Raw genomic sequence first — 21,142 nt, 5'->3', positions numbered from 1 at the left:
GTGACAGTTCACTCATATGGAAATTTCTCTTCTGGCAGTTGGCAGCTCTGCTGTTGAAAATAATGGCTCTTTCTTCCATGTTCAAAGATTATTTATAAAAAATTTGAATCAGTGTCTTTAGAGAAGTATGGCAAAATCAAATTTGTAATTTGCTCTAGAAACTACCATCTGAGATCCATAAGTTACTGAAGAGAACATAAGGACAGAATACAATGGTAAAAACAGCTGAGCAATATGTACGAATGATTTCTAAAAGTTGTTTAACATTCTTGTGGATTCTCATGGAATTTAATTTTCACTGTCATTTTCGAAGTTTGTGCAACCTTCACAAAAATGCTTACACCACTCGTGCACTGCTAAAGGCCTAACTGTCTTTGAATCCTAAATTTCCCAAACTCAGAATTAAACATGGGAATATTCACAGTTTTATCCATTACAATTTGGACATGTATGATTAATTTACAAACATATTGTCTCCTGCAGATAAAGGAGTGGACATACTTGAAGGAAAATGTAGTATGTCTCACCAAAGTGCTTTCTTTACCACCCTCAAAATCATGTCATACTCCTATTACTATAGAGTGCACGCAACAAGCCTCCCACCGGCTACAGAGACAAAACTTCAAAAGCCAATGAATAAACACAGTTCCTTTGTCAAAAACAACATTCATCTCTTGACTAGAACCAGGACAAAATCTGCAAATAAATTTATGTTTTCATTAGCAGTGCTGCCAACTGTAGCAGAATTTTCATGTAACAAACTGCTGCTATAATACAGAAATCAATTCCTATAACTTAGTGTACAAAAATTCTATTTTAATTGTGTGGTAAAATTTTTGAAGTTTGTAAAAAGAATAACTTATGTGTACAGTCACAAGTTCAATAACACAGTCATCATACAATACAAACTACAAAACCAAATTACAGAATACAGCAAATGCAATAACAAACACAAAATAATAAGAAAGATTAGTTAAAAGCACATAGTTGAAAACCGTATTGTAGGTATTTTTACTTTTTCAACCAAGAAAATAAGTTTGGGAGTGCCGATGGCCGAGCGGTCTATGACTTTGGGTATGAGTTAGAGACAATGCAGGTTCAAATCCTGTCTGTGACTGTAGCATTTTTATCAGTACCATCAATCTTGTACTGTATAGACTCTCCTCCTTATTCTGTTTGATAAGATCCTTGCACAGGCCAGTGGCCCATGAGGACGGGCAGAATAAGGCTTAAAAGGGGATCACCTTCTCCTTAAAAAAAAGGTCAGGTAATAAAGCTCTGAAATAGAATATAATTGTAGGATTTATTATGAAAAGTGATTTCAAAACCCCTTTATGTTGCAGATGTGATTGAATTTAGCCATTATTCCTGAAAGTATAATGAATTAATTATTGCTGGACCAGGTTTTAAATGTCTCAATACAATCATGAGGTAAATAATAATTGTATAAGGATGCATTTTTTTTAATAAACTTGCTGAAAAAGCATGGTATGTGTCTATTAGTAGATACAATTTATTGTTGTTAGATTTATTTTACTGTTTTTGTTGTATTGTTTTCTATTTATTGTTGTATTGTTATTTATTTACCATTTAATTTATACTTTATACAATTTTTAGGTATGTTATATATATTTAACATGCTGATAAAACTATATTCAAGTTTTTTTATGAGCAAATTGTGGCATTATTATCATTACCATATATGTATAAAATTTACTTTTACGTAAGTTTGTAAATTTGTTATCATTACACTTGTTTTACGGGATATTAAAGATGTGATAGGGGTTAATTATGAGAAAAAGGTGACATTATCCATTGCATTGTCATAAATGCCTAAAGACAACAAAGATTTCTTGATTCTCGATTCTTTTTTGAAAATTCAATATAACATTGTAACTCTGTAAGTAAAACTTACATGTAATAGTCTAGGAGCTAAGAGCCAATTAGTATTATATTATATTACAAACACACATTTCTTTTTGAGATCGATGAAGAGTTTGTTCTAAGAGAGGAATTGGTCCTCAGCTGATTGATCGTCCTCCAGTATAGGTGGAGATCGAAAAAAAAAGGTCATCAAAAGGGTGAAAAATATAAAACTATAATTTTTTCTCAGATCTTGTTTTTCCTAGCTCGATACACTTAACACTTAGAGTGCTAATCCCGTAATTTTACGGAACGGCGAAACTTCCGAAGAATGCTAATCCCGTAGTTTTACGTGGTTGTCATTTCAATTGGTATTATATTACATTGTCCGTATTTAAACGGGTTTTGCCTACTCTACAATGTTATTTGGGTTTTTAGTAACACAATTCACCGCTAGAAAGCGTTAGATGTATAGTATGAGCTTAATAACAAAGCAACTTCGGTCGCGTTGTTTACGTGCCGCTGACGTGACGTTCGTTGCAGCCGGCAGTCGATGTCGCAATCATGGCTTCTCGCAGCTTGAACGACGTTGCGATCAGTGATGTATTAGATGAAGATAGTTTTATTGGTGTAGATAGTATTTTTGACGATTCTGACATTGATCCTGATTTAATGGAAGAAGATTAGACACATACTTCAGGTAAGAATAGGTAAGTCTATTTATCATATAAACATCAGTCTAAAAGTTTGGTTATATTGTTGTTTTCGTGAATCAAACTATAATTTGTATTATAATAAATTAACTTTATTCAACTAATATTCTATTCTTATGAAACAAAATGAAAATATATTCATATTTTACATAGTATATTATTATGTTACAGATGCTGAAAACAGTGCTGACAGCGAAAGTGTGCCGACGCATCAATATGACGGCATAGTTTTTTGTCAAAAAACTACAAAACATAAAAACATGATTTGTATTATTCAAAGGACAGTTTATATTTTTAAATGGGTCATTGTAAATAATTGTATATATGCTTAGTTTAGTAAGTTAGATAAAAAAACTGTCTCAAAAAATAATTTTCTTTTCCAAAAATAAATGTTTTTAAAAAACATTTTTTATGTGTAGTTTTTTAAAAAAACCACTAACAATCTCACGTTAAAAGAAAGACGAAATTAAGCTGAATTAAGGCATGTAAGTATTTTTCTCATACCTTAAATACTTTTTTTTTTTAATAAATTTTTGAAAACCACCAAAAACGCCCAGCATTCTACAGAGTTACATGTCATTTAGGGCCAGCACTCAAAGTGTTAAAACAAACCGTTTGATACATAAATAATAGTTAAAGATTAGGAGATAAATAGACTACCAGTTTCAGATCTTTACATGGTTAGGTGACACTGATTTAATATTTATTTATGTGCCTTGCAGTCGGTTTTAAAAGTGTCAAGCTAGGAAAAATATGATATGAAAAAAGTTTTTGCCTCATATTTTTAACTCCTTTGATATACTTCCATTTCGACCTTGACCAAAAATAGCACACTGACAATTTATTTCTTACAGGAAATTCCTCTATGATTTGCAGAAAAACCAGGTTGTCTGCTTATAAAACACAAACTGGTTTGCAACTACTGGACTCTAACCGGTCTGACGAATAAGGTAATTACACAACACAATTATGAAATCATTTTGGTCTGGTGAAAAATTTTGTTAAATTGCTTATATCTTTTTGGAGAGTAAAAAAATGTAGTTTGCATAGCCACTAAGAAAGAGTTGGGTAATCTATAAATGCATTGTCTACAGTAAACATTTCCAGAACCTGTGACTGTACTACTGAAGTATTATAATTGGCTCCAAATAAGTATAATATTTACAACATAAGCTAATGATATGTAGATGAAATCTTACCTTTCCCGTGCGCTGACCTGAATTTACCTAGAAAATATAGCACACATCTATTAGAACACAAGATATTTAAATTGAATATTAAAAACTTTACATTATATAAATGAATATTATTTGTATACATTAATTCACAGAATACTAATTAGAAAGTATTATATTGAATCTGTGATAAGTATTTCTTAACACATCATTACATGCCAGCTGTTTGTACACAAGTACACACCCTGCAGAAAAGATAGTTTTCAAGGTAAGTCTGCTGATTTTTCTATCAACTAGTAACAATCCCTGGCTTTCATCCCTTAAATTCAAACCTAGTTTTAGTTGAAGTAAGATATTTACAGATGCACAATTTTCTGACTGACCAGGCAGCCACTTGCGTCCAAGTTTAGACAAGATTATAAAATTTATTTCTTTTGTAGAAATAACTTGTACACCATCATCTGAGTTTCAAATAGAGGAAAAAACAAAACAATTCATAAGACCTTGTATTGAGCACTGTTCAGAAGCCAATGTCCGGGCAGTCACATTACGTACAATTTATTCACAGCTTCTTCCTTCTCTTCTTAATTTTACACTAAATAAAATGTATAACAGCTATAGAAGACAATATTTATAATATACAAAGCCCGTAATATTCACATTACAAAAAGATGTCAGCACAAAACTGACAAAATAATTAATTACGCTATTACTGCCAGGGCAGCCACAAGACTTTCCATGAGTCCGAATTGAGGGAACAGAAAGATATACAAGTACTTTACCTGGGACAAGTTTGAACGATTAGAGCTCTAACTTTTGATACCTGACTGCCCAGGCAAATATAGGTACCAATGGGTATATAAATCCCCAAATATAGGTTAAAAATAAAACTGAATTTTATAAGAATACATAAGTTCATTTTTGACATTAACAAATCATTTGCAACAATTTGACACCCACAGTTTAAGATATACTTTTAAAAATTCAAGCACAAATATAAATTTCTTATTAGAAATTTCTATTCTAGTCCAAGTATTGTTCTATACAGTAAGGATACAGGAATAATACCTTCCAGGCGTCAGGAGGATTGATCAAGACGACAACCTCGTCTCCTTCCAAGGCTCTGTTGCGGTCTTTTAATCCCTCGATCATGATGTCTTTCTCATCTCCCTGAACATAAACAACATCACACACTTTCTAATTAGAGAAAAACTGTTCAGGACAAAACGTACAGAGCTACTGCGGTCATTCAATATCTCTATCTTTTTCATTTACATGAACACACACAACATTAAACACCTTCTAAACAGGGGGAAATGTTTTTATGATGTAATTTTGATAATTTAGATAGAAGTGACGGGGAGCAAAATTATTTACTCTATTGAACTAAATTAGTTTATTACATTTGTAAATTTTATTGCAGTAATTGTTTTATTCTTTTATTATAAAAAAAGTTTATTCACTCAAAGTTAGACTTTTTAGTTTTTAATTCTTAAAACTAAATACAGTACGACATGAATATTTCATTACAATTAATTAGTGTTATATTGATAATTAAATCAAACTTTGCACTTTACATTATTTATAATTTGTAATTAAAGCTGAATTGCATTACAAAACGATTAACTACTAATCTATCACCCGTAATCATACTTACAATTATGTATAAAAACTAAAATATTCTGCAGTAAAAACTGTTTTTACAAAACTCACATAAAAAAAATTTACATTTAGGTCTGTTGTTTACATGAGCATATGGCTTTCAATATTAACATACAACAATATTATGTTCATTTGAAATTGAGCCGATTTGGGGCTACCGGAAAAAAAATCTGATTTGTCAGCGTTAAGCGATAAGCAAGAATTCCTACATGGTGGGAGAACACGTAGTGGACCTGTATCGTAGGTGCACAATCCGGGAGGACAGCACATCATATTGAATATCCGAGTGTACTAAAGACAAGACTGGGCCTCGAGCGTGACCTTCCGAGCACTAAGGGTTTTCTACTTTCTAATCTTTGCAGCATGTGAAAAGTAACTACGTACATGAACAATTAAATATTAAAAACTATATTTTTTCTAATAAACACAACATAGCATAGGTGTTTCAACTTGAAAATTGATATGGCTAATGTCATAGGTCCGTAACTTTAAAAAGTGGTAGGAGAAAAATATACAATCAGCCAAATGAAAAATATACAATATCACAAATAAGTAATAACAAATATTAATGAGTGAAATTACAAAAAATAATAATAGAAACTTTCAATATTACAACACTTTGTCAAAATAGATATTTCTATCACTCAAATGTATGGATTGCACCTACGTTTCAATGATGAATAAATAAATTACTGATTCAGATATGCCTTTGTTTGGATTTGTTCCGATAATAAAATGCATAACGGTGAATAAAAATAACTAATTGTACTAATAACTAAATAAAATAACTAAATTACTGACCTCTGAAGGTATGTATGCTTCTTTGTAACATCTAGGGTTAATTCTTATTGGCCCCTGCAACAGTAAACAAATCTCAATGCATCATAACATTTAATATTGGGTAAAAACACTATTTTGTGTAAAATTATGTATTTGAAATTACAAGTTTAGTTCAAACATATAATTTATTGGAGGAAAATTGTTTAACTTTAAGTAAGCCAACTTAATCAGTATTTTTTTATTTAAAATACGAGCAAAATTGTATGCAATCATTCAAAGCTATGTTTTACTTTCCAAATATGAAACATCACCTATCAAATTGTAAATATGGCTCTTTTATTTCATATGCATAGGCTATAGAATCCAGAACTATATAATAATAATAAATTAAATAACTATCGTTGTGTATATTATTATATCTCAACAAATTAATTAAATAATGAGATGTCTGTGGCTTTTATTCATGGATAAAAATATAATGTTATGTTAAAATTAAAAATGTATTTTTTATATAGTACAAAACCAGAAGATCTCCAAGTTCAACAGTTAAATTTTAAAAGTTTAAAACATTTACATTTTTTGGAAATGCAATGCTGAAAATAAATATCATATTTTTGTTTTGTTATTGGTCATAAAGCAAAAGTTGTAATTGGATACACACTACTCTAAAACAGCTTGTTTCAACTTCTGATGAAACAAATATACTGTTTGCAAAAATACTAATTGTGTCAAATCAAAACACAGCTCTATACCACTCACTGCATCTGTTTGATATTCATAAATTTATGAAAGGGACCAATGTCTCCGTACCTTACCTTGCAATGTCTCTATCACTCCACTGCGTAATCCTTTCTTCCAGTATAAATCAGATGTCTCAGAAATATTATTATAGATTATTTATTTATGTAAAATTGTGACTCAGTTTTCTCTTAGCTAATAACATGAAAAAGTTCTGAATGCAAAATAATTTAAATACCGATTTATTATTATTACTGCTTGAATACCATAATGCATACATAAAATGCTCAATTGAACATTCAATCTAAAAAATAACAGTTAAAAACACACAGACAGACAGTTGTTCATTACTTGCAGTAGATAAGTTATCTCCATTTTGTTGTCACTGATACTCAAGAGATAACTTCTACTCATTTACAAGTTATTGTGCTTTCTGTTTTGCAGTTACAACTAAAAAAAAGCTACCAGAAAAATTTTAAATTTACTTACATACAGAGGAATATGGATAGTTCAACCTTCTTAACTTCTAAGTAATAATTTTCTTATTATGTAATACCTTATATCTTGTTTCAGCATACAGTTACAGTGCTTTAATTAAATATGCAGTGTTAAAGTATTTATTATGCCCCTAAAGTTAATATTTTTGTTTATAAAATATATCACAGAGTAAAATGATATATTCCCAGCTTGATAATGTGTAATTAGAACTACTGGACCATTTGAACATTTTAGTGGTCCCTAGAGGTTTGATTTATTCTAGTTCCACTGTAGCAAAGTATGCTGTACGTAGGTTTTGTATTTTAAAATATACAATCTTGAACTGTATGTGCTAACTGCACTGGCTGACGTAATCTTTGATGAATCCTCCAAATGTCTATTTGAACGACAGATCCTGTCAGAATTGAGAAGTCCATGTTAATACAATACATAAGTGCTTACTTAATAATTCTCTGAGGCACTTACAGCAACCATAGTTTTGTCTGCTAATCCCTGTTCCACCTCTTCCTCAGTCAAGTACGGTTCAAAAACTTGATTCTCAACTTTCTTCTTCGCATTTGACTTCTTTTTACTGGAAAATAACAGATATTAATACAGTGTGCAATAACGTTTGTAATTCGTATGTAAAAAGATTTATACATTAGTTATAGTTATTTTGGAACTACACTCATAAAAGTACAAAACTCTGACAAAATGGTTATGGACCAGAGGACTTAACATTGGGTCTAAACAACAACACAGAAGTGAAGGAAACAGGATTTTTCCGGACATTTGCCATCGTTCAGTGAAACAAGAAAACAGTAACACAACGTTTCGAGATCTGCAATCTGATCTCTTCTTCAGGTAAAGAACTAACCTAATACATAATTACAAAACTAGGTTAAAATAAAACAAATCTTACTAAAGCGTTGTGTGCACGCCTAAGTCAGGAATCACAACCTACATGTTGTTGTCAAACTTCAACTAACACTAAAGACATGGCACTTAATACAAAACTATACAAAACACTAATCATTAAAAACTAAACTACGGAATTACAGGTCACAATACGTCTTCACTCGTCTACTAACCACCTACGACTGACCAGAGGGACTAGCCAATGACAATCGTGACGGCTGGCTAAAACAAGATGGCGGAAATACAAGGGAAGGGGAACAGGAATGGGCCCTTTCGTTATTATTGGTTCATGCGAAGATGAACTTCTTAAAACCATATTGTGACTCCGCATTGGTTTATTACTAATATCCGATCCGTTTGATACTTTTGGTTTTTCTCTTTAGTTCATTTTTTAGAATTGGCAACCAAAGCGGCCTAATCTCGACTGATGGTTTGACTGATTGGTTGGTCTGCCAATTTAATGTATGTTGCCTCAATTAATTTCCTTTTGAAGAAATGTGGTTCCCGATGTATTATGTGGGCTTCATCCCAATTCATATGATGGTCTTCGGACCAACAATGGTGTGCAATTTTTTACTTTTCTGTGAAACCCTTTCTCGTGTTTTCTTTGTGTTCTTTTATCCTTACGTTTAGTGGTCTTTTTGTCTCGCCTATGTATTCCCTATTGCAGCTACATTTTATACTGTAAACACAGTTTTTGGAAATCCTGTGTGCCATTTTTTGGTTTTTGTTTTTACGAGACTTTGTCTCAGAGTGTTGTGTGTGTTTTAAACGCGGTTCTAATGTTGTACTTTCTACCTACTCTTCTAATTTTCTCCGATAATCCCGGCACATAAGGGATTGACATAAACGCAAATTTATCACAATTCTGTTTTTCTGACTCAGGAATGATTCTTCTGGTTCGTTTGCACTTATTAATTACTAATTGAGGGTATCCATTGCTTCTGAGATCCGATTCAATTTTCTTAAATTCTTCTTTTAGTCCATCTTTATCTGAGCACAAGCTCTTTGCTCTATCAAACAACGAGTAGGCTACTCCTTCTTTGACAGATTTTTTGATGGTTGGATTGATAATTTAAATATTTTCCTATGTGTGTTATCTTTCGAAAAACAGTTGTCTTAAGGACATCCCTATCTCTTAATACACACACATCCAAAAAGGGAAGCTTGTTTTGGACTTCCACTTCCATTTGTGAGGCGGATGGAAGGAGAAATACTATTAATGTGATTCAAAAAATTATTTAATTCAATGTCTCCATGAGAAAAAAATAACCAAAGGTATCATCCACATACCTCCACCAAATCTTCGGTTTTGAACTGAGCTGAAGCCAAAGCTTTTCGCTCGAATTCCTCCATAAAGATATTGGCGAAAATAGGAGACAGTGGAGAACCCATTGCCATCCCCTCATCTTGACGGTAAAATTTTACCCTCTAACTCAAAATAATTGCATTGAGTGCATAGTTCTAACAGTTCCATAATTACTGGCACGGGAAGTTTAGTTCTATCCTTTAATGTTTGGTCTTCTTTGAGACGTGATTTAATAATTCCGAGAGTTTCTGGAACTGGCACATTTGTAAATAGACTTTCGACATCAAAACTTACCAGTTTGTCAGTTTCAGTCAACTTTAGGAATTTTGACTTCTCTACGAAATCCCTGGAATTTTTGATGAAAGGAGTCAGTTTTTCCTACCAATGGCGTTAAGATGTCCAAGAGGACTTTAGACCAATTCCCTGCAAGGTGAATCACGAGAACTAATGATGGGCTGAAGAGGGATGGTAGGTTTGTGGATTTTTGGGAAGGCCATACATATGGGGGATTTTTGAGTGGTGAGGAGTTAATTTAGATCTAAATTTTTCTGAAAAAAATTCTTTATGTTCTCTTAAGGCGTTTGCTACTTTGCGTTCAATTGAATCAGTCGGGTCTTTATTTAAAACTGTATATTTGCCAGTATTTAAAGTTTCCGCAATCTTTTCTTTATATGCTACTGAGTCAAGTACCACAGTAGCGTTGCCTTTGTCGGCAGGTAAGATTTTGACCGTGTCGTCTTTCCCAAGGATCGACCTGGCCTTTTTCTCCTCTATTGTCAAATTGGGTTTTTGTGGGAGGAATTTTTTCTGAGTAAAAGACTGGCCTCACAACGAAACCGGTCACCCTGTTCCTCAGGTAACTGTGAAATAGCCGACTCGATTCCAGTTACAAAATCAAGTGCCTTTACGCGATTTTTTTTTTGCCACAGAAAAGTTTTAAAACCCTTGGATAAGACTGATATTTCCGCTTCATTCAGGATTTTTGAAGAGAGGTTGATTACATTTTTATTATTTGCATCCGTATTCACGTTGCCATCCTTAGGCAAATCACATTTTTTAGGCCTAATTTTTTTCCAGTTTGGAGATTTTCTTTTTCTTATCTGTTTCAGAAACTTTTATACATCTATTTTGGATGCTTTCGAGAATGTTGTTGAATTCTGTACGATCAGTGTTTTTAATTCAGTTTTTTTTTACACTCAATACTATTTTGGAGGAGGTATCTTTCACGATGATGATATGCAATTCTTTCTTTTAAGTAAAGATTTAGAAGGCAGAAGACAAAATTTTACTGGCTTTCCTACTATGAAAAGGAGTTTTTAGAGTCAGTAATTATGGAACTGTTAGAACTATGCACTCAATGCAATTATTTTGAGTTAGAGGGTAAATTTACCGTCAAGATGAGGGGATGGCAATGGGTTCTCCACTGTCTCCTATTTTCGCCAATATCTTTATGGAGGAATTCGAGCGAAAAGCTTTGGCTTCAGCTCAGTTCAAACCGAAGATTTGGTGGAGGTATGTGGATGATACCTTTGTTATTTTTTTCTCATGGAGACATTGAATTAAAATAATTTTTTGAATCACATTAATAGTATTTCTCCTTCCATCCGCCTCACAATGGAAGTGGAAGTCCAAAAACAAGCTTCCCTTTTTGGATGTGTGTGTATTAAGAGATAGGGATGTCCTTAAGACAACTGTTTTTCGAAAGATAACACACATAGGAAAATATTTAAATTATCAATCCAACCATCAAAAATCTGTCAAAGAAGGAGTAGCCTACTCGTTGTTTGATAGAGCAAAGAGCTTGTGCTCAGATAAAGATGGACTAAAAGAAGAATTTAAGAAAATTGAATCGGAATCTCAGAAGCAATGGATACCCTCAATTAGTAATTAATAAGTGCAAACGAACCAGAAGAATCATTCCTGAGTCAGAAAAACAGAATTGTGATAAATTTGCGTTTATGTCAATCCCTTATGTGCCGGGATTATCGGAGAAAATTAGAAGAGTAGGTAGAAAGTACAACATTAGAACCGCGTTTAAAACACACAACACTCTGAGACAAAGTCTCGTAAAAACAAAACCAAAAAATGGCACACAGGATTCCAAAAAACTGTGTTTACAGTATAAAATGTAGCTGCAATAGGGAATACATAGGCGAGACAAAAAGACCACTAAAACGTAAGGATAAAAGAACACAAAGAAAACACGAGAAAGGGTTTCACAGAAAAGTCAAAAATTGCACACCATTGTTGGTCCGAAGACCATCATATGAATTTGGGATGAAGCCCACATAATACATCGGGAACCACATTTCTTCAAAAGGAAATTAATTGAGGCAACATACATTAAATTGGCAGACCAACCAATCAGTCAACCATCAGTCGAGATTAGGCCGCTTTGGTTGCCAATTCTAAAAAATGAACTAAAGAGAAAATCAAAAGTATCAAACGGATCGGATATTAGTAATAAACCAATGCGGAGTCACAATATGGTTTTAAAGAAGTTCATCTCGCATGAACCAATAATAACGAAAGGGACCATTCCTGTTCCCCTTCCCTTGTATTTTCCGCCATCTTGTTTTAGCCAGCCGTCACGATTGTCATTGGCTAGTCCCTCTGGTCAGTCGTAGGTGGTTAGTAGACGAGTGAAGACGTATTGTGACCTGTATTCCGTAGTTTAGTTTTAATGATTAGTGTTTTGTATAGTTTTGTATTAAAGTGCATGTCTTTAGTGTTAGTGAAGTTGACAAACAACATGTAGGTTGTGATTCCTGACTTAGGCGTGCCACAACGCTTTAGTAAGATTTGTTTAATTTTAACCTAGTTTTGTAATTATGTATTAGGTTAGTTCTTTACCTGAAGAAGAGATCAGATTGCAGATCTCGAAACGTAGTGTTACTGTTTTCTTGTTTCACTGAACGATGGCAAATGTCCGGAAAAATCCTGTTTCCTTCACAATCCTTCCATCGTCAAAAATAACCTTTAAACAAAGAACACAGGAGTGTCCTTGACATCTGAAGATTTTAATGCTTTAAGCTTGTCATGGTTTATTAAATTTAAATTTCCTTTATCCTTACTGTCTGCTTGATTAATTATTTGTGACAGACAATCTCATGAATCTAAATTAGAGGCATGAGCCAGTTTAACTACGTACGAAATAAAAATGTATTAGAGGATACTATTTCCAAACGGAATTGGAACCAAGATGTCCACTAAAAGTAGCATCATAAATTATTGATCTCTCCAACCATAACTGGATGGCAGGGTGACCCTAGAGAAAACATTCTAAATAAAACAAAAATGTAATTGTGTTTTTTATCAAATTGTAACAATTTTATGACAGTATCTTTATTGTGATGTCCTAATGCTCGAATACATGTTTTGTTTTAGTTTTTGTCTCCTAGGACAAGAAGCTGAGAAATTACACTTGGTCCTAAAAGAACCTTTGCGCTGCTTCTGGAGTGACAGTATATTCTGGATGGGTAAGGTTGGAGGTAGGGGCCGCCTCTAGTCGAGATCCATGAGGGAGAATTTTGGGCATTAATCTGTCGTCTCCTTGGAAGGAGGGGGAGGCCAGCTCTGTACCAGTCACTCCAGTCAAAGCAGGCAGGGGGTAGTATGCCCTTATCTCTAGGCTAGCAACAGTCCCTAACACTTAGGGGGTTCCACCAACTCCAACAGTCATCCCCTACAGTAGACCAGACCTATCGATCTACCCTTGCACCCCAATATCTCCACCTTTACGCTTAGTACTTCTGGATATTCTAAGGTTGCCCAGATTTAAGTAACACGTCAATTTTTGATGTACCCAGTGTAGGTTCAACTAAAAGGTATAACCAGCCGGAAGTAAACCCTCCTGGCTTGTTGTTTTAGTTACTAATGTACAATCCACTAAATAGTAGTTTGGCATTGCTGTCTTGCATTTTGTAGGAGGGAGCAACAATGCCTTTCCATTTAAATAACTAACATGCAAACTGAAGATGGAGTGTGGATATCTTTCAGATTAGCTGGCCTGCTATCTGCTTTGTTAGACCAGATTTACACGGTACTACTGTACATCAGAACTGAATTGGCACAGGTTTTATAAATCTAATTGAGGATAATGAATTTTAAGTAGCATTGTAGGACACAAAAAATTTCAGAAAATGTTCACCAAATTGTAGTAAATAACTTGTCATATTCCAAGTTTACTGACTTTAAAAAGTTTTACAGTTTATGTATTCAAACACACATTTATATATATATATATATATATATATATATATATATATATATATCTTATCTTATAATATTATCTTAAAAAATAAATAAAACCATTCAATAAATAATTTTATGCACATGTAAATAATAAAAACTTCTAAAAATAAGCAATTATGGACTATGGATGTAGAATGAGTGAGGGTAGAATATTGGTAATATCTTAAAACTATTTTTAGAAGAAAACTATCTAAACCATGTGAGTCAAATGTTAACTGATTATCCCCTGGCACTGTAATTTACTTTGGCAACTTCTGATTAATCCTGCAATCTTACATCTGGGTTTGAGAGGAATTCAATGTTGTACTTCAGTTGCTTAGTCCTTTTTATTATCTACCATTTATTATGAAATTGTAGTGAATTTTTTAGATAAAAACAATATTACAATGGATTTTGTTTACAATAATTCAATGAAGTAAGTGATTCCGTCCGAATGAAATAAAACATTTTAATCAGAGGTTATAACTGTAATAGAGGTTACAGTTATAACCTCTAGTCTATTACCAGAGGTTGTACTGGTAATAGGCTGTAGCCTATTATAACAGGTAGCCTATCTATGATTTAGTTTGGAATGCTTTCTCATTAATTATTAAAAACAATATGCTTATGGAAATGTTTAAATTATGAAGTACACTGTAGTGAATTCATGAAATTACTCTAATGAAATATGTACTATTGTATATACCTTTCAGGATTTTATATAATTTTAGTTAAGTTATGAGCCCCGAATAACTAATTGAGTCTACATATTAGCTTAAATATTCTGCATGCTATGTATGAACTTATGTTGTGTCTGCTGGTTTTTTTTTAATTGAAAATTTTAAATCCTTATGTTGTGAATCTGTAAGTGACACAACAATAATAGTTCCTGAGGAATTAAATCGAAGTTTATGGCACAAGTAAACTTAACTAATTAAATTAGCCTATACTAAAATTCATACTCACGCTGGTGTTCTTTTATTGTCAGGAAAGTACGGTTCTTTTCTTGGAGATTCTGATAGAAGTTTCTCCTGGTGTTGGTGCATATTTTTACCCTTATCTTTTAAAACATTTCCGATTTCCACTAAGCTTTCCACTTCCTGAACTATGGTCGTGCACATAGCTCCCTCATCAACTTGGTCTTCTGCTTTGTTCTTTTTCCTTTTCCTAACCCTTTTGGGTTTTTCTTTTCCTGCCACCTCTGTTTGCAAATTCTCCATCATCTGTTGAGCTTCATTAATTTGAAAGAAAAGACCAGCAGAAGTAAAAACGTCAGCACTTTCTGTAGTGAGTTGTACTAAATCATTACACTCACTCTGTACAGTATCTGATGTAGGATCATGCAGCTCCTTGACAGCATTTCTGGAAATTAACACAACAAAATTTTAATCAACAAAGTTTAATTTTACAAGTTTTTTTCAATTCTTAAGGCTAATAAAAATAAATAACAAATAAATACTATACAGGCTACTAAGGAAATTACACTATGCACCTTCCTTGATAACAAAGGGGCATTTGCCAATACGTTATATGGAACCATGGTTCAAGGGGGACAAGGAGCGCAATCCTGATCTTAAACGTTTCAAAAGGGATCAACACTATCCTTCATTCCAGACGTGTTGTAGGTATGTTGCATAGCAAATTTGTGGTTATTGCTCCAGTTAAGGGCTATTTACAAGAGGATGTCTTGTCACCTTTACTCTGAAACCTTGTGGTCAATGGTTTTTTTAGAAGACTTGACGAGAACACCAACTTCTAACTCAACTGGGGATATCTACACCCAGACTATGCTGATGACAGTTCTAGTAATATAAGGAAAATATTGCAAGATTGTTGCCGACGTCATGAATGCTGGTCTTCGTTATGTACACACGTCTTATGGAGAGAATTAAGAGTCAATTCTACAAATACAGTTGTATGTCCTTTCGCCAAGAAAATGAACCTTGACTAATTGAAGCTGGGTGTTACTCGGCTTGCTGTCTCAGAATCTGTCAAATACTTAGGGCTGACCCCAGATTGCAATCTGACATGGAATAAAGACCTAAATAATGTATTTCAAAGGCAAGATGGCCTTCATGACTTCCAGATGCTTTATTGGCACAAATTGGGGCATAAAAGCACACAAAGCTAAATGTGCAATCGTAAGACCCAAAATAATCTACTACTCACTAGCTGGTAGACAAAGGCAGAGCAAGACAAGCTTACCAGATTACAGAGACTGGCTTGCTTGTTAACAGTCCGAGCTTTTAGAAACAGCCTAACAGCTACACTAGAAGTTCTAGTACTTCTTCCAGTAGTCATGGCAAAGCATGTAAATCCGCATATTGAATGAAAGCTGCGGTAAGCTCGATTAGTACGATTTGCACTATTACCAAAGGGTATGCAATCCAATATTACATATGACATCAGATACTATGGCAAAAGAGTCTGTATTTAGCAAACTCTTTGTTATAACCATCCGATCCTGGGAGGACTGGAAAATGAAGGAGAGAATAAATTAGATAAAGCTGATCAAGTTTGTTACACAGATAGTTCCTTTTTGGATATCTGGCTAAGGGGTGTGGAGTTCATTCCACCGTTGCTTGCCTGGGATACTTTTCCCGCCAACAACCATCGGGATACCGACCTAACCCTCTAGCACTCACCAAAAATATTTTCCCTCACGACGAACATCGGAATACCAATTTATTTCTCCAGTGCTCACCCAGGATACCATTCCACAGTAAATCATCTTTTAGTGTTATTTTGTAGTTTTCTAAAATTATCTTGGTAATTCTAAGCAATATATGGGTCAACCTCGATTTTTCTCATATTACAATATAATGTTCCAATAGTTAATTAGAAAAGGAAATGACTAGAATTTCTTGCTGGAAAGCAGTTATAGGGAGCAGGCAACCGCCAGACGGTCAATTTGTTTAAAATTGTTTTACATACATTACCTACATTATATTGTAATATGTAATAACAATTTATCAGTAATTTTTAATAAAAAAAAAAGAATCACGCACGATGCCTGCCCGCTGCGCAGCGCTTCGCGCTGCTTGCTCTTTTAAAAAAAAAATTAACTCGAGTAGTTCCAAATTTGAAGCCCAGATCACGTCAGTGCCCCTGATCACTAATAGGTAATTCTAAGCAATATATGACCGTCTGGCGGTTGCCTGCTCCCTATAACTGCTTTCCAGCAAGAAATTCTAGTCACTTCCTTTTCTAATTGACTATTGGAACATTATATTGTAATATGAGAAAAATCGAGGTTGACCCATATATTGCTTAGAATTACCATTATCTTTTTTTATTTAAAAAGAAGGATTGACCATGGATTGACCCGGGTGCTTAGTCACCCCCAAAATAGCATTGAAGGATTAGCCTGAGTTTTTCTTTGTTTCAATGTTTGTTTTGTTTTTATGTTTTCTTCATTATTTAAGATAATGTTTCCATTTGACCTCATCAGTCTAGGCTACAAAAAACACTTTCCTACGATTCTATGATATTTCATGAAGTCAAGCAGTAAACGGTAATCGTGATTCGTACCTCAAACAATACAGGAAAGACTCTTCTACTCACAAGCACACTGCATTGTTGCTATTTCAAGGACACACCAAAATCTTTTCTTTACCTCAATGATGTCAAAATGACACAATAAGCAACAAGATCAAGCATGCCAACACTCTACAGACGCTCCTCACAAGCACAAAGAAACTGCATTGTTGCATCAAACAAACAACCTCAGTTGCAACACGGACAAACGACAAAAACAATCTTTTCTTTACATCACTGCATGTCAAATAACTGGAACACAATTAAGTTCAAAGTCCCTTGGATCCCAAGCATGCCAACATCCTGAGTAAAAGAAACCGGACCCTCTGGAACTCGGCCCTCAGGAAAATCAAACCACAAAGACCATAACATGCACTGATAATACATCCAAGCAGACAGTAACATAGACTCGCCATCAGTTAAACAGCGAAAACCACGGACATAGTAAAACTGAACACGGGACTATCAACAACAAAACCTTGCTACAAACCTGCCTTGAGCCGCACTTGATACCTGGAAAGATCACATCTCATTTGGGTTACGTTGCAAAGTCTAGGAAATAACACTCATTGGAAACAAGCGGACCTGAATCAGACACAACTGCCCTCTTTTGAAATAAAGAAAAAAAAAGATAATATACCACAAAACCCGGACCCTCTGGCAAAACTAGACAGGCCCTCAGGAAAATCCTAACCAAATAGCAACCATAACATCATAATAGAATAAGTACATCAAGCAATTTATAAACTGGAATAAGTAAATAAAGTAGATAGACTCGACAACTCCATCTTCTTAATGGACAGCCGACACAAAACCAGGAATTCTTGTTACATAGTACATTGTGGATGAATCTCCCCTCTAAGGACTATCACAAGTGAAAACTAAAAAATAATAGACTACAACCTTAGACCCTTGAGGGAGCATAAAAAAAACATCCATCATTGCTGGAGGTTTCATCTTGCAAGGAACCATACAGCACAAACATTTTCCCTTAAAACATCAAAAATAATCAAAAAAAACCAGCCTAAGGAAAGAAAAGACTATTTACCAATAGAGAACTAACACACAGCTGAAGAAAAAAAAAAATAAAAAAAAAATAAAAAAAAATAGGAAAAAAGAAAGATACATCAAGGGAAGGAGTAGCTGATACGTGAAAACAAGGACAGGAGAAGGATAAGGAAATAAAAACACTCAGTGAAACAAGCGGACCTGAATCAGAACTTGTATGTGGAAACTGCCCCTCTTTGACAATAAAGAAACAAAAAGAATAAATATACAAGTACTAGGCGTTACAGACCTCCAAAGGGCCAAAAATAGACAGTTCAATTGAATAGTCCTAACCGACAACTTTAAATAGAATCTATGAGCTCAAGCAAACAAACGATACTCATGGAGATTATTATGTGGACAATCTCACGGAAATATATGAAACCAACACAAAACTTCAAGAACTTCTTGCTACATATGAATTGTGAGAATGAATCTCCCTCCTACGTCCGAATCACAGTGAAACTAAAAAATCAATAGACCTGGATCTGCACTAACATAGACCCTGGAGATAAAAAAACATCCATCATTCTGACAGCTTATCTGACCATACAGACAAACAATTTCCCTTAAAACATCAAAAATAATCAAAAAAACCGCTAAGGAAGAAAAAGGACTATTTACCAATAGAAGAACTAACCGGCTTTCAGGAAAAAAAAGAAAAAAACTTACAAACACAAACCTGGGACCAGATTCTTAATTGAGAAGGAAGATGTCAACCTTGCCTATAACTCCTTTCACTGTGCACTACAACTTATATTAAATGAAAAACCTGCCTCTGTAATTAGTCAAAGGAAAGACAAAAAATAAAAAAAAGACAGGTCTGGGATGAGGGGGGACGGGGGACGGAATGCAATCCCAAGCTGAAAAATGCGTACAATCAGTGCTTTAGCAAATAGAACAGCGTACAGGCCTAGCCACAAAACCATAAAGCACAAACAGTGGAGAGGAAAAGAGGTATATGACTTGAGACTGAAACACCATACGGCTGAGAACAAACTACAGCACACATTAACCAAGACAGAAAATAAATCAAAAGCACTGTGGCAGGCAATAAATATCAAAGAAAAGCAACTACTAACACAAAATTATGATCAGGCTATGTCTTCAGCTCCCTAAATGGAAAAAATAAAAAAGGACCCATCACGAAATAGCAAAAAACTCCCTTAATGTATATTTTGCAACAATAGCAGAATATAACCACACTCAAAACAAACAGTAGCAACATGAACTCCTGCCAAACCCTGACCCAGCTCCCAGTCACAAAATGAGAAGATTACAGTTCTACTTTAACAACTAGCGAAGAAGTTAAAAAAAGCCTATAGACTACTTAAAGCCTAAAACATCGTCTGGTATTGATGAAATATGCCGACAAACAAAACTAGTTAAAAGATGGTAAAGACGAAATGATAATACCACTAACTAATATAATAAATAAAATCCCTAAAGCAAAGGTATCTTTACCTAACTGTTCTGAAGGACCGCCCCAAAATATATCCAAAATATAAAAAAGTGACCACGGACGTGAAACCTCGGACAGATACAGGCCAATTATCACTCATTCCCGGACATTTCTCCAAAATAATTGAGGAAAAATTTTGTTCCTTACCAGGACTCCTTAAACCATCTCGGATCTGCATTAATCTACTTAACAAACAAAACAGCATGGATTCCTTAGGGGCTAGGTCCAACAACAACAGCCCTGGTACAGCTGACAGAACACCTCATTCTAGACCAACTAGGAGGAAGGATGTTCAGTAACTAGTCTGTTCCTTGACTTTAGTAAAGCTTTCGACTGCCTTCAATTCACGATCAGCTAGACTAAAAACTAAGGAGCCTTAGGCGTAGGAGGTAAAAGAAGCTGATTGGTTTAAATGCTTACCTCAAGGGAAGAAATACAACTGGGTAGAAATAAATTACACCCAAAATTATACTAACTATAAAATTCAATCAGCAGACAAACTGAAGTTGAGAAGGAGGGGTTGCCTACAAGGATCAGGGTTCTGGGCCGGGGTTGCTCTTCCTCCTCCTCATACGAATGATATGCTATCTGCCTGTTGATGATGCCTGTTCTACTATAATGTAGTGCAGCATGACACTGTGCTTATCCATCTCTTAATAAATGTCAATGAAATGATCGCAATAAACACGACTGCAGCTTCAACCAAACTAAAACAATAATGGCACAAATAATGACCTAGTAATTAAATGGGAAAATAAAAAACCGTTTACAAATAGTTTTCAGCACAAGAAACCTAAATTACAAACCTAGACATCCTCTCCTGGGACCTGGAAGAAGTAAGCAATGTTGACCCAATATCTAGGCATAACAATTGACTCGAAATTTGTCATGGAAGCCCCACCATAGACCATCTAAGTAAGAAAACTCTCCCTCCAAGTAATCTACGGTAATTCGCTGAAATTAAAAACAAGTATGTAGCATGGAGGTAGCCAAAGTTGCCTACTTTGCTCTTTTCGAAACGCACCTAAGATACGGAATAGTATCTTGGGGAGGAACAACAGCGTCCAACATGGGAAAGATTCTTACTCTACAAAAAAGAGCAATTAGATGCCTAGCAGGACTACATCACCAGGAAAGTTGCCGGGAATCTTTTAAACAACTAAAAATTCTGACAACAATCTCACTCTACATCCGGGAAACCATTCTGCATGCAGTCACTTCACAGCAG

At 34.4% G+C, this 21,142-nt stretch overlaps 1 protein-coding gene across 2 annotated transcripts in view; it reads right to left on the bottom strand.

The window, feature by feature from the left end:
- Window positions 1-21,142, bottom strand: part of LOC124353522 (DIS3-like exonuclease 2) — a 47,957-nt gene that overhangs the window by 25,124 nt on the left and 1,691 nt on the right. For both annotated transcript variants that reach the window (XM_046803399.1, XM_046803398.1), the window contains 5 exons: window positions 14,835-15,230; window positions 7,895-8,000; window positions 6,215-6,268; window positions 4,820-4,921; window positions 3,776-3,802 (listed from right to left, as the gene is read on the bottom strand). In XM_046803399.1, the coding sequence (XP_046659355.1) occupies window positions 3,776-3,802; window positions 4,820-4,921; window positions 6,215-6,268; window positions 7,895-8,000; window positions 14,835-15,230 (685 nt within the window). The remainder of the gene's footprint in view (window positions 1-3,775; window positions 3,803-4,819; window positions 4,922-6,214; window positions 6,269-7,894; window positions 8,001-14,834; window positions 15,231-21,142) is intronic.

The sequence above is a fragment of the Homalodisca vitripennis genome, chromosome 2 (assembly GCF_021130785.1).
Source record: "Homalodisca vitripennis isolate AUS2020 chromosome 2, UT_GWSS_2.1, whole genome shotgun sequence".
Lineage (NCBI taxonomy): Eukaryota > Metazoa > Arthropoda > Insecta > Hemiptera > Cicadellidae > Homalodisca > Homalodisca vitripennis.
This window is presented reverse-complemented; position numbering and strand designations above follow the sequence as displayed.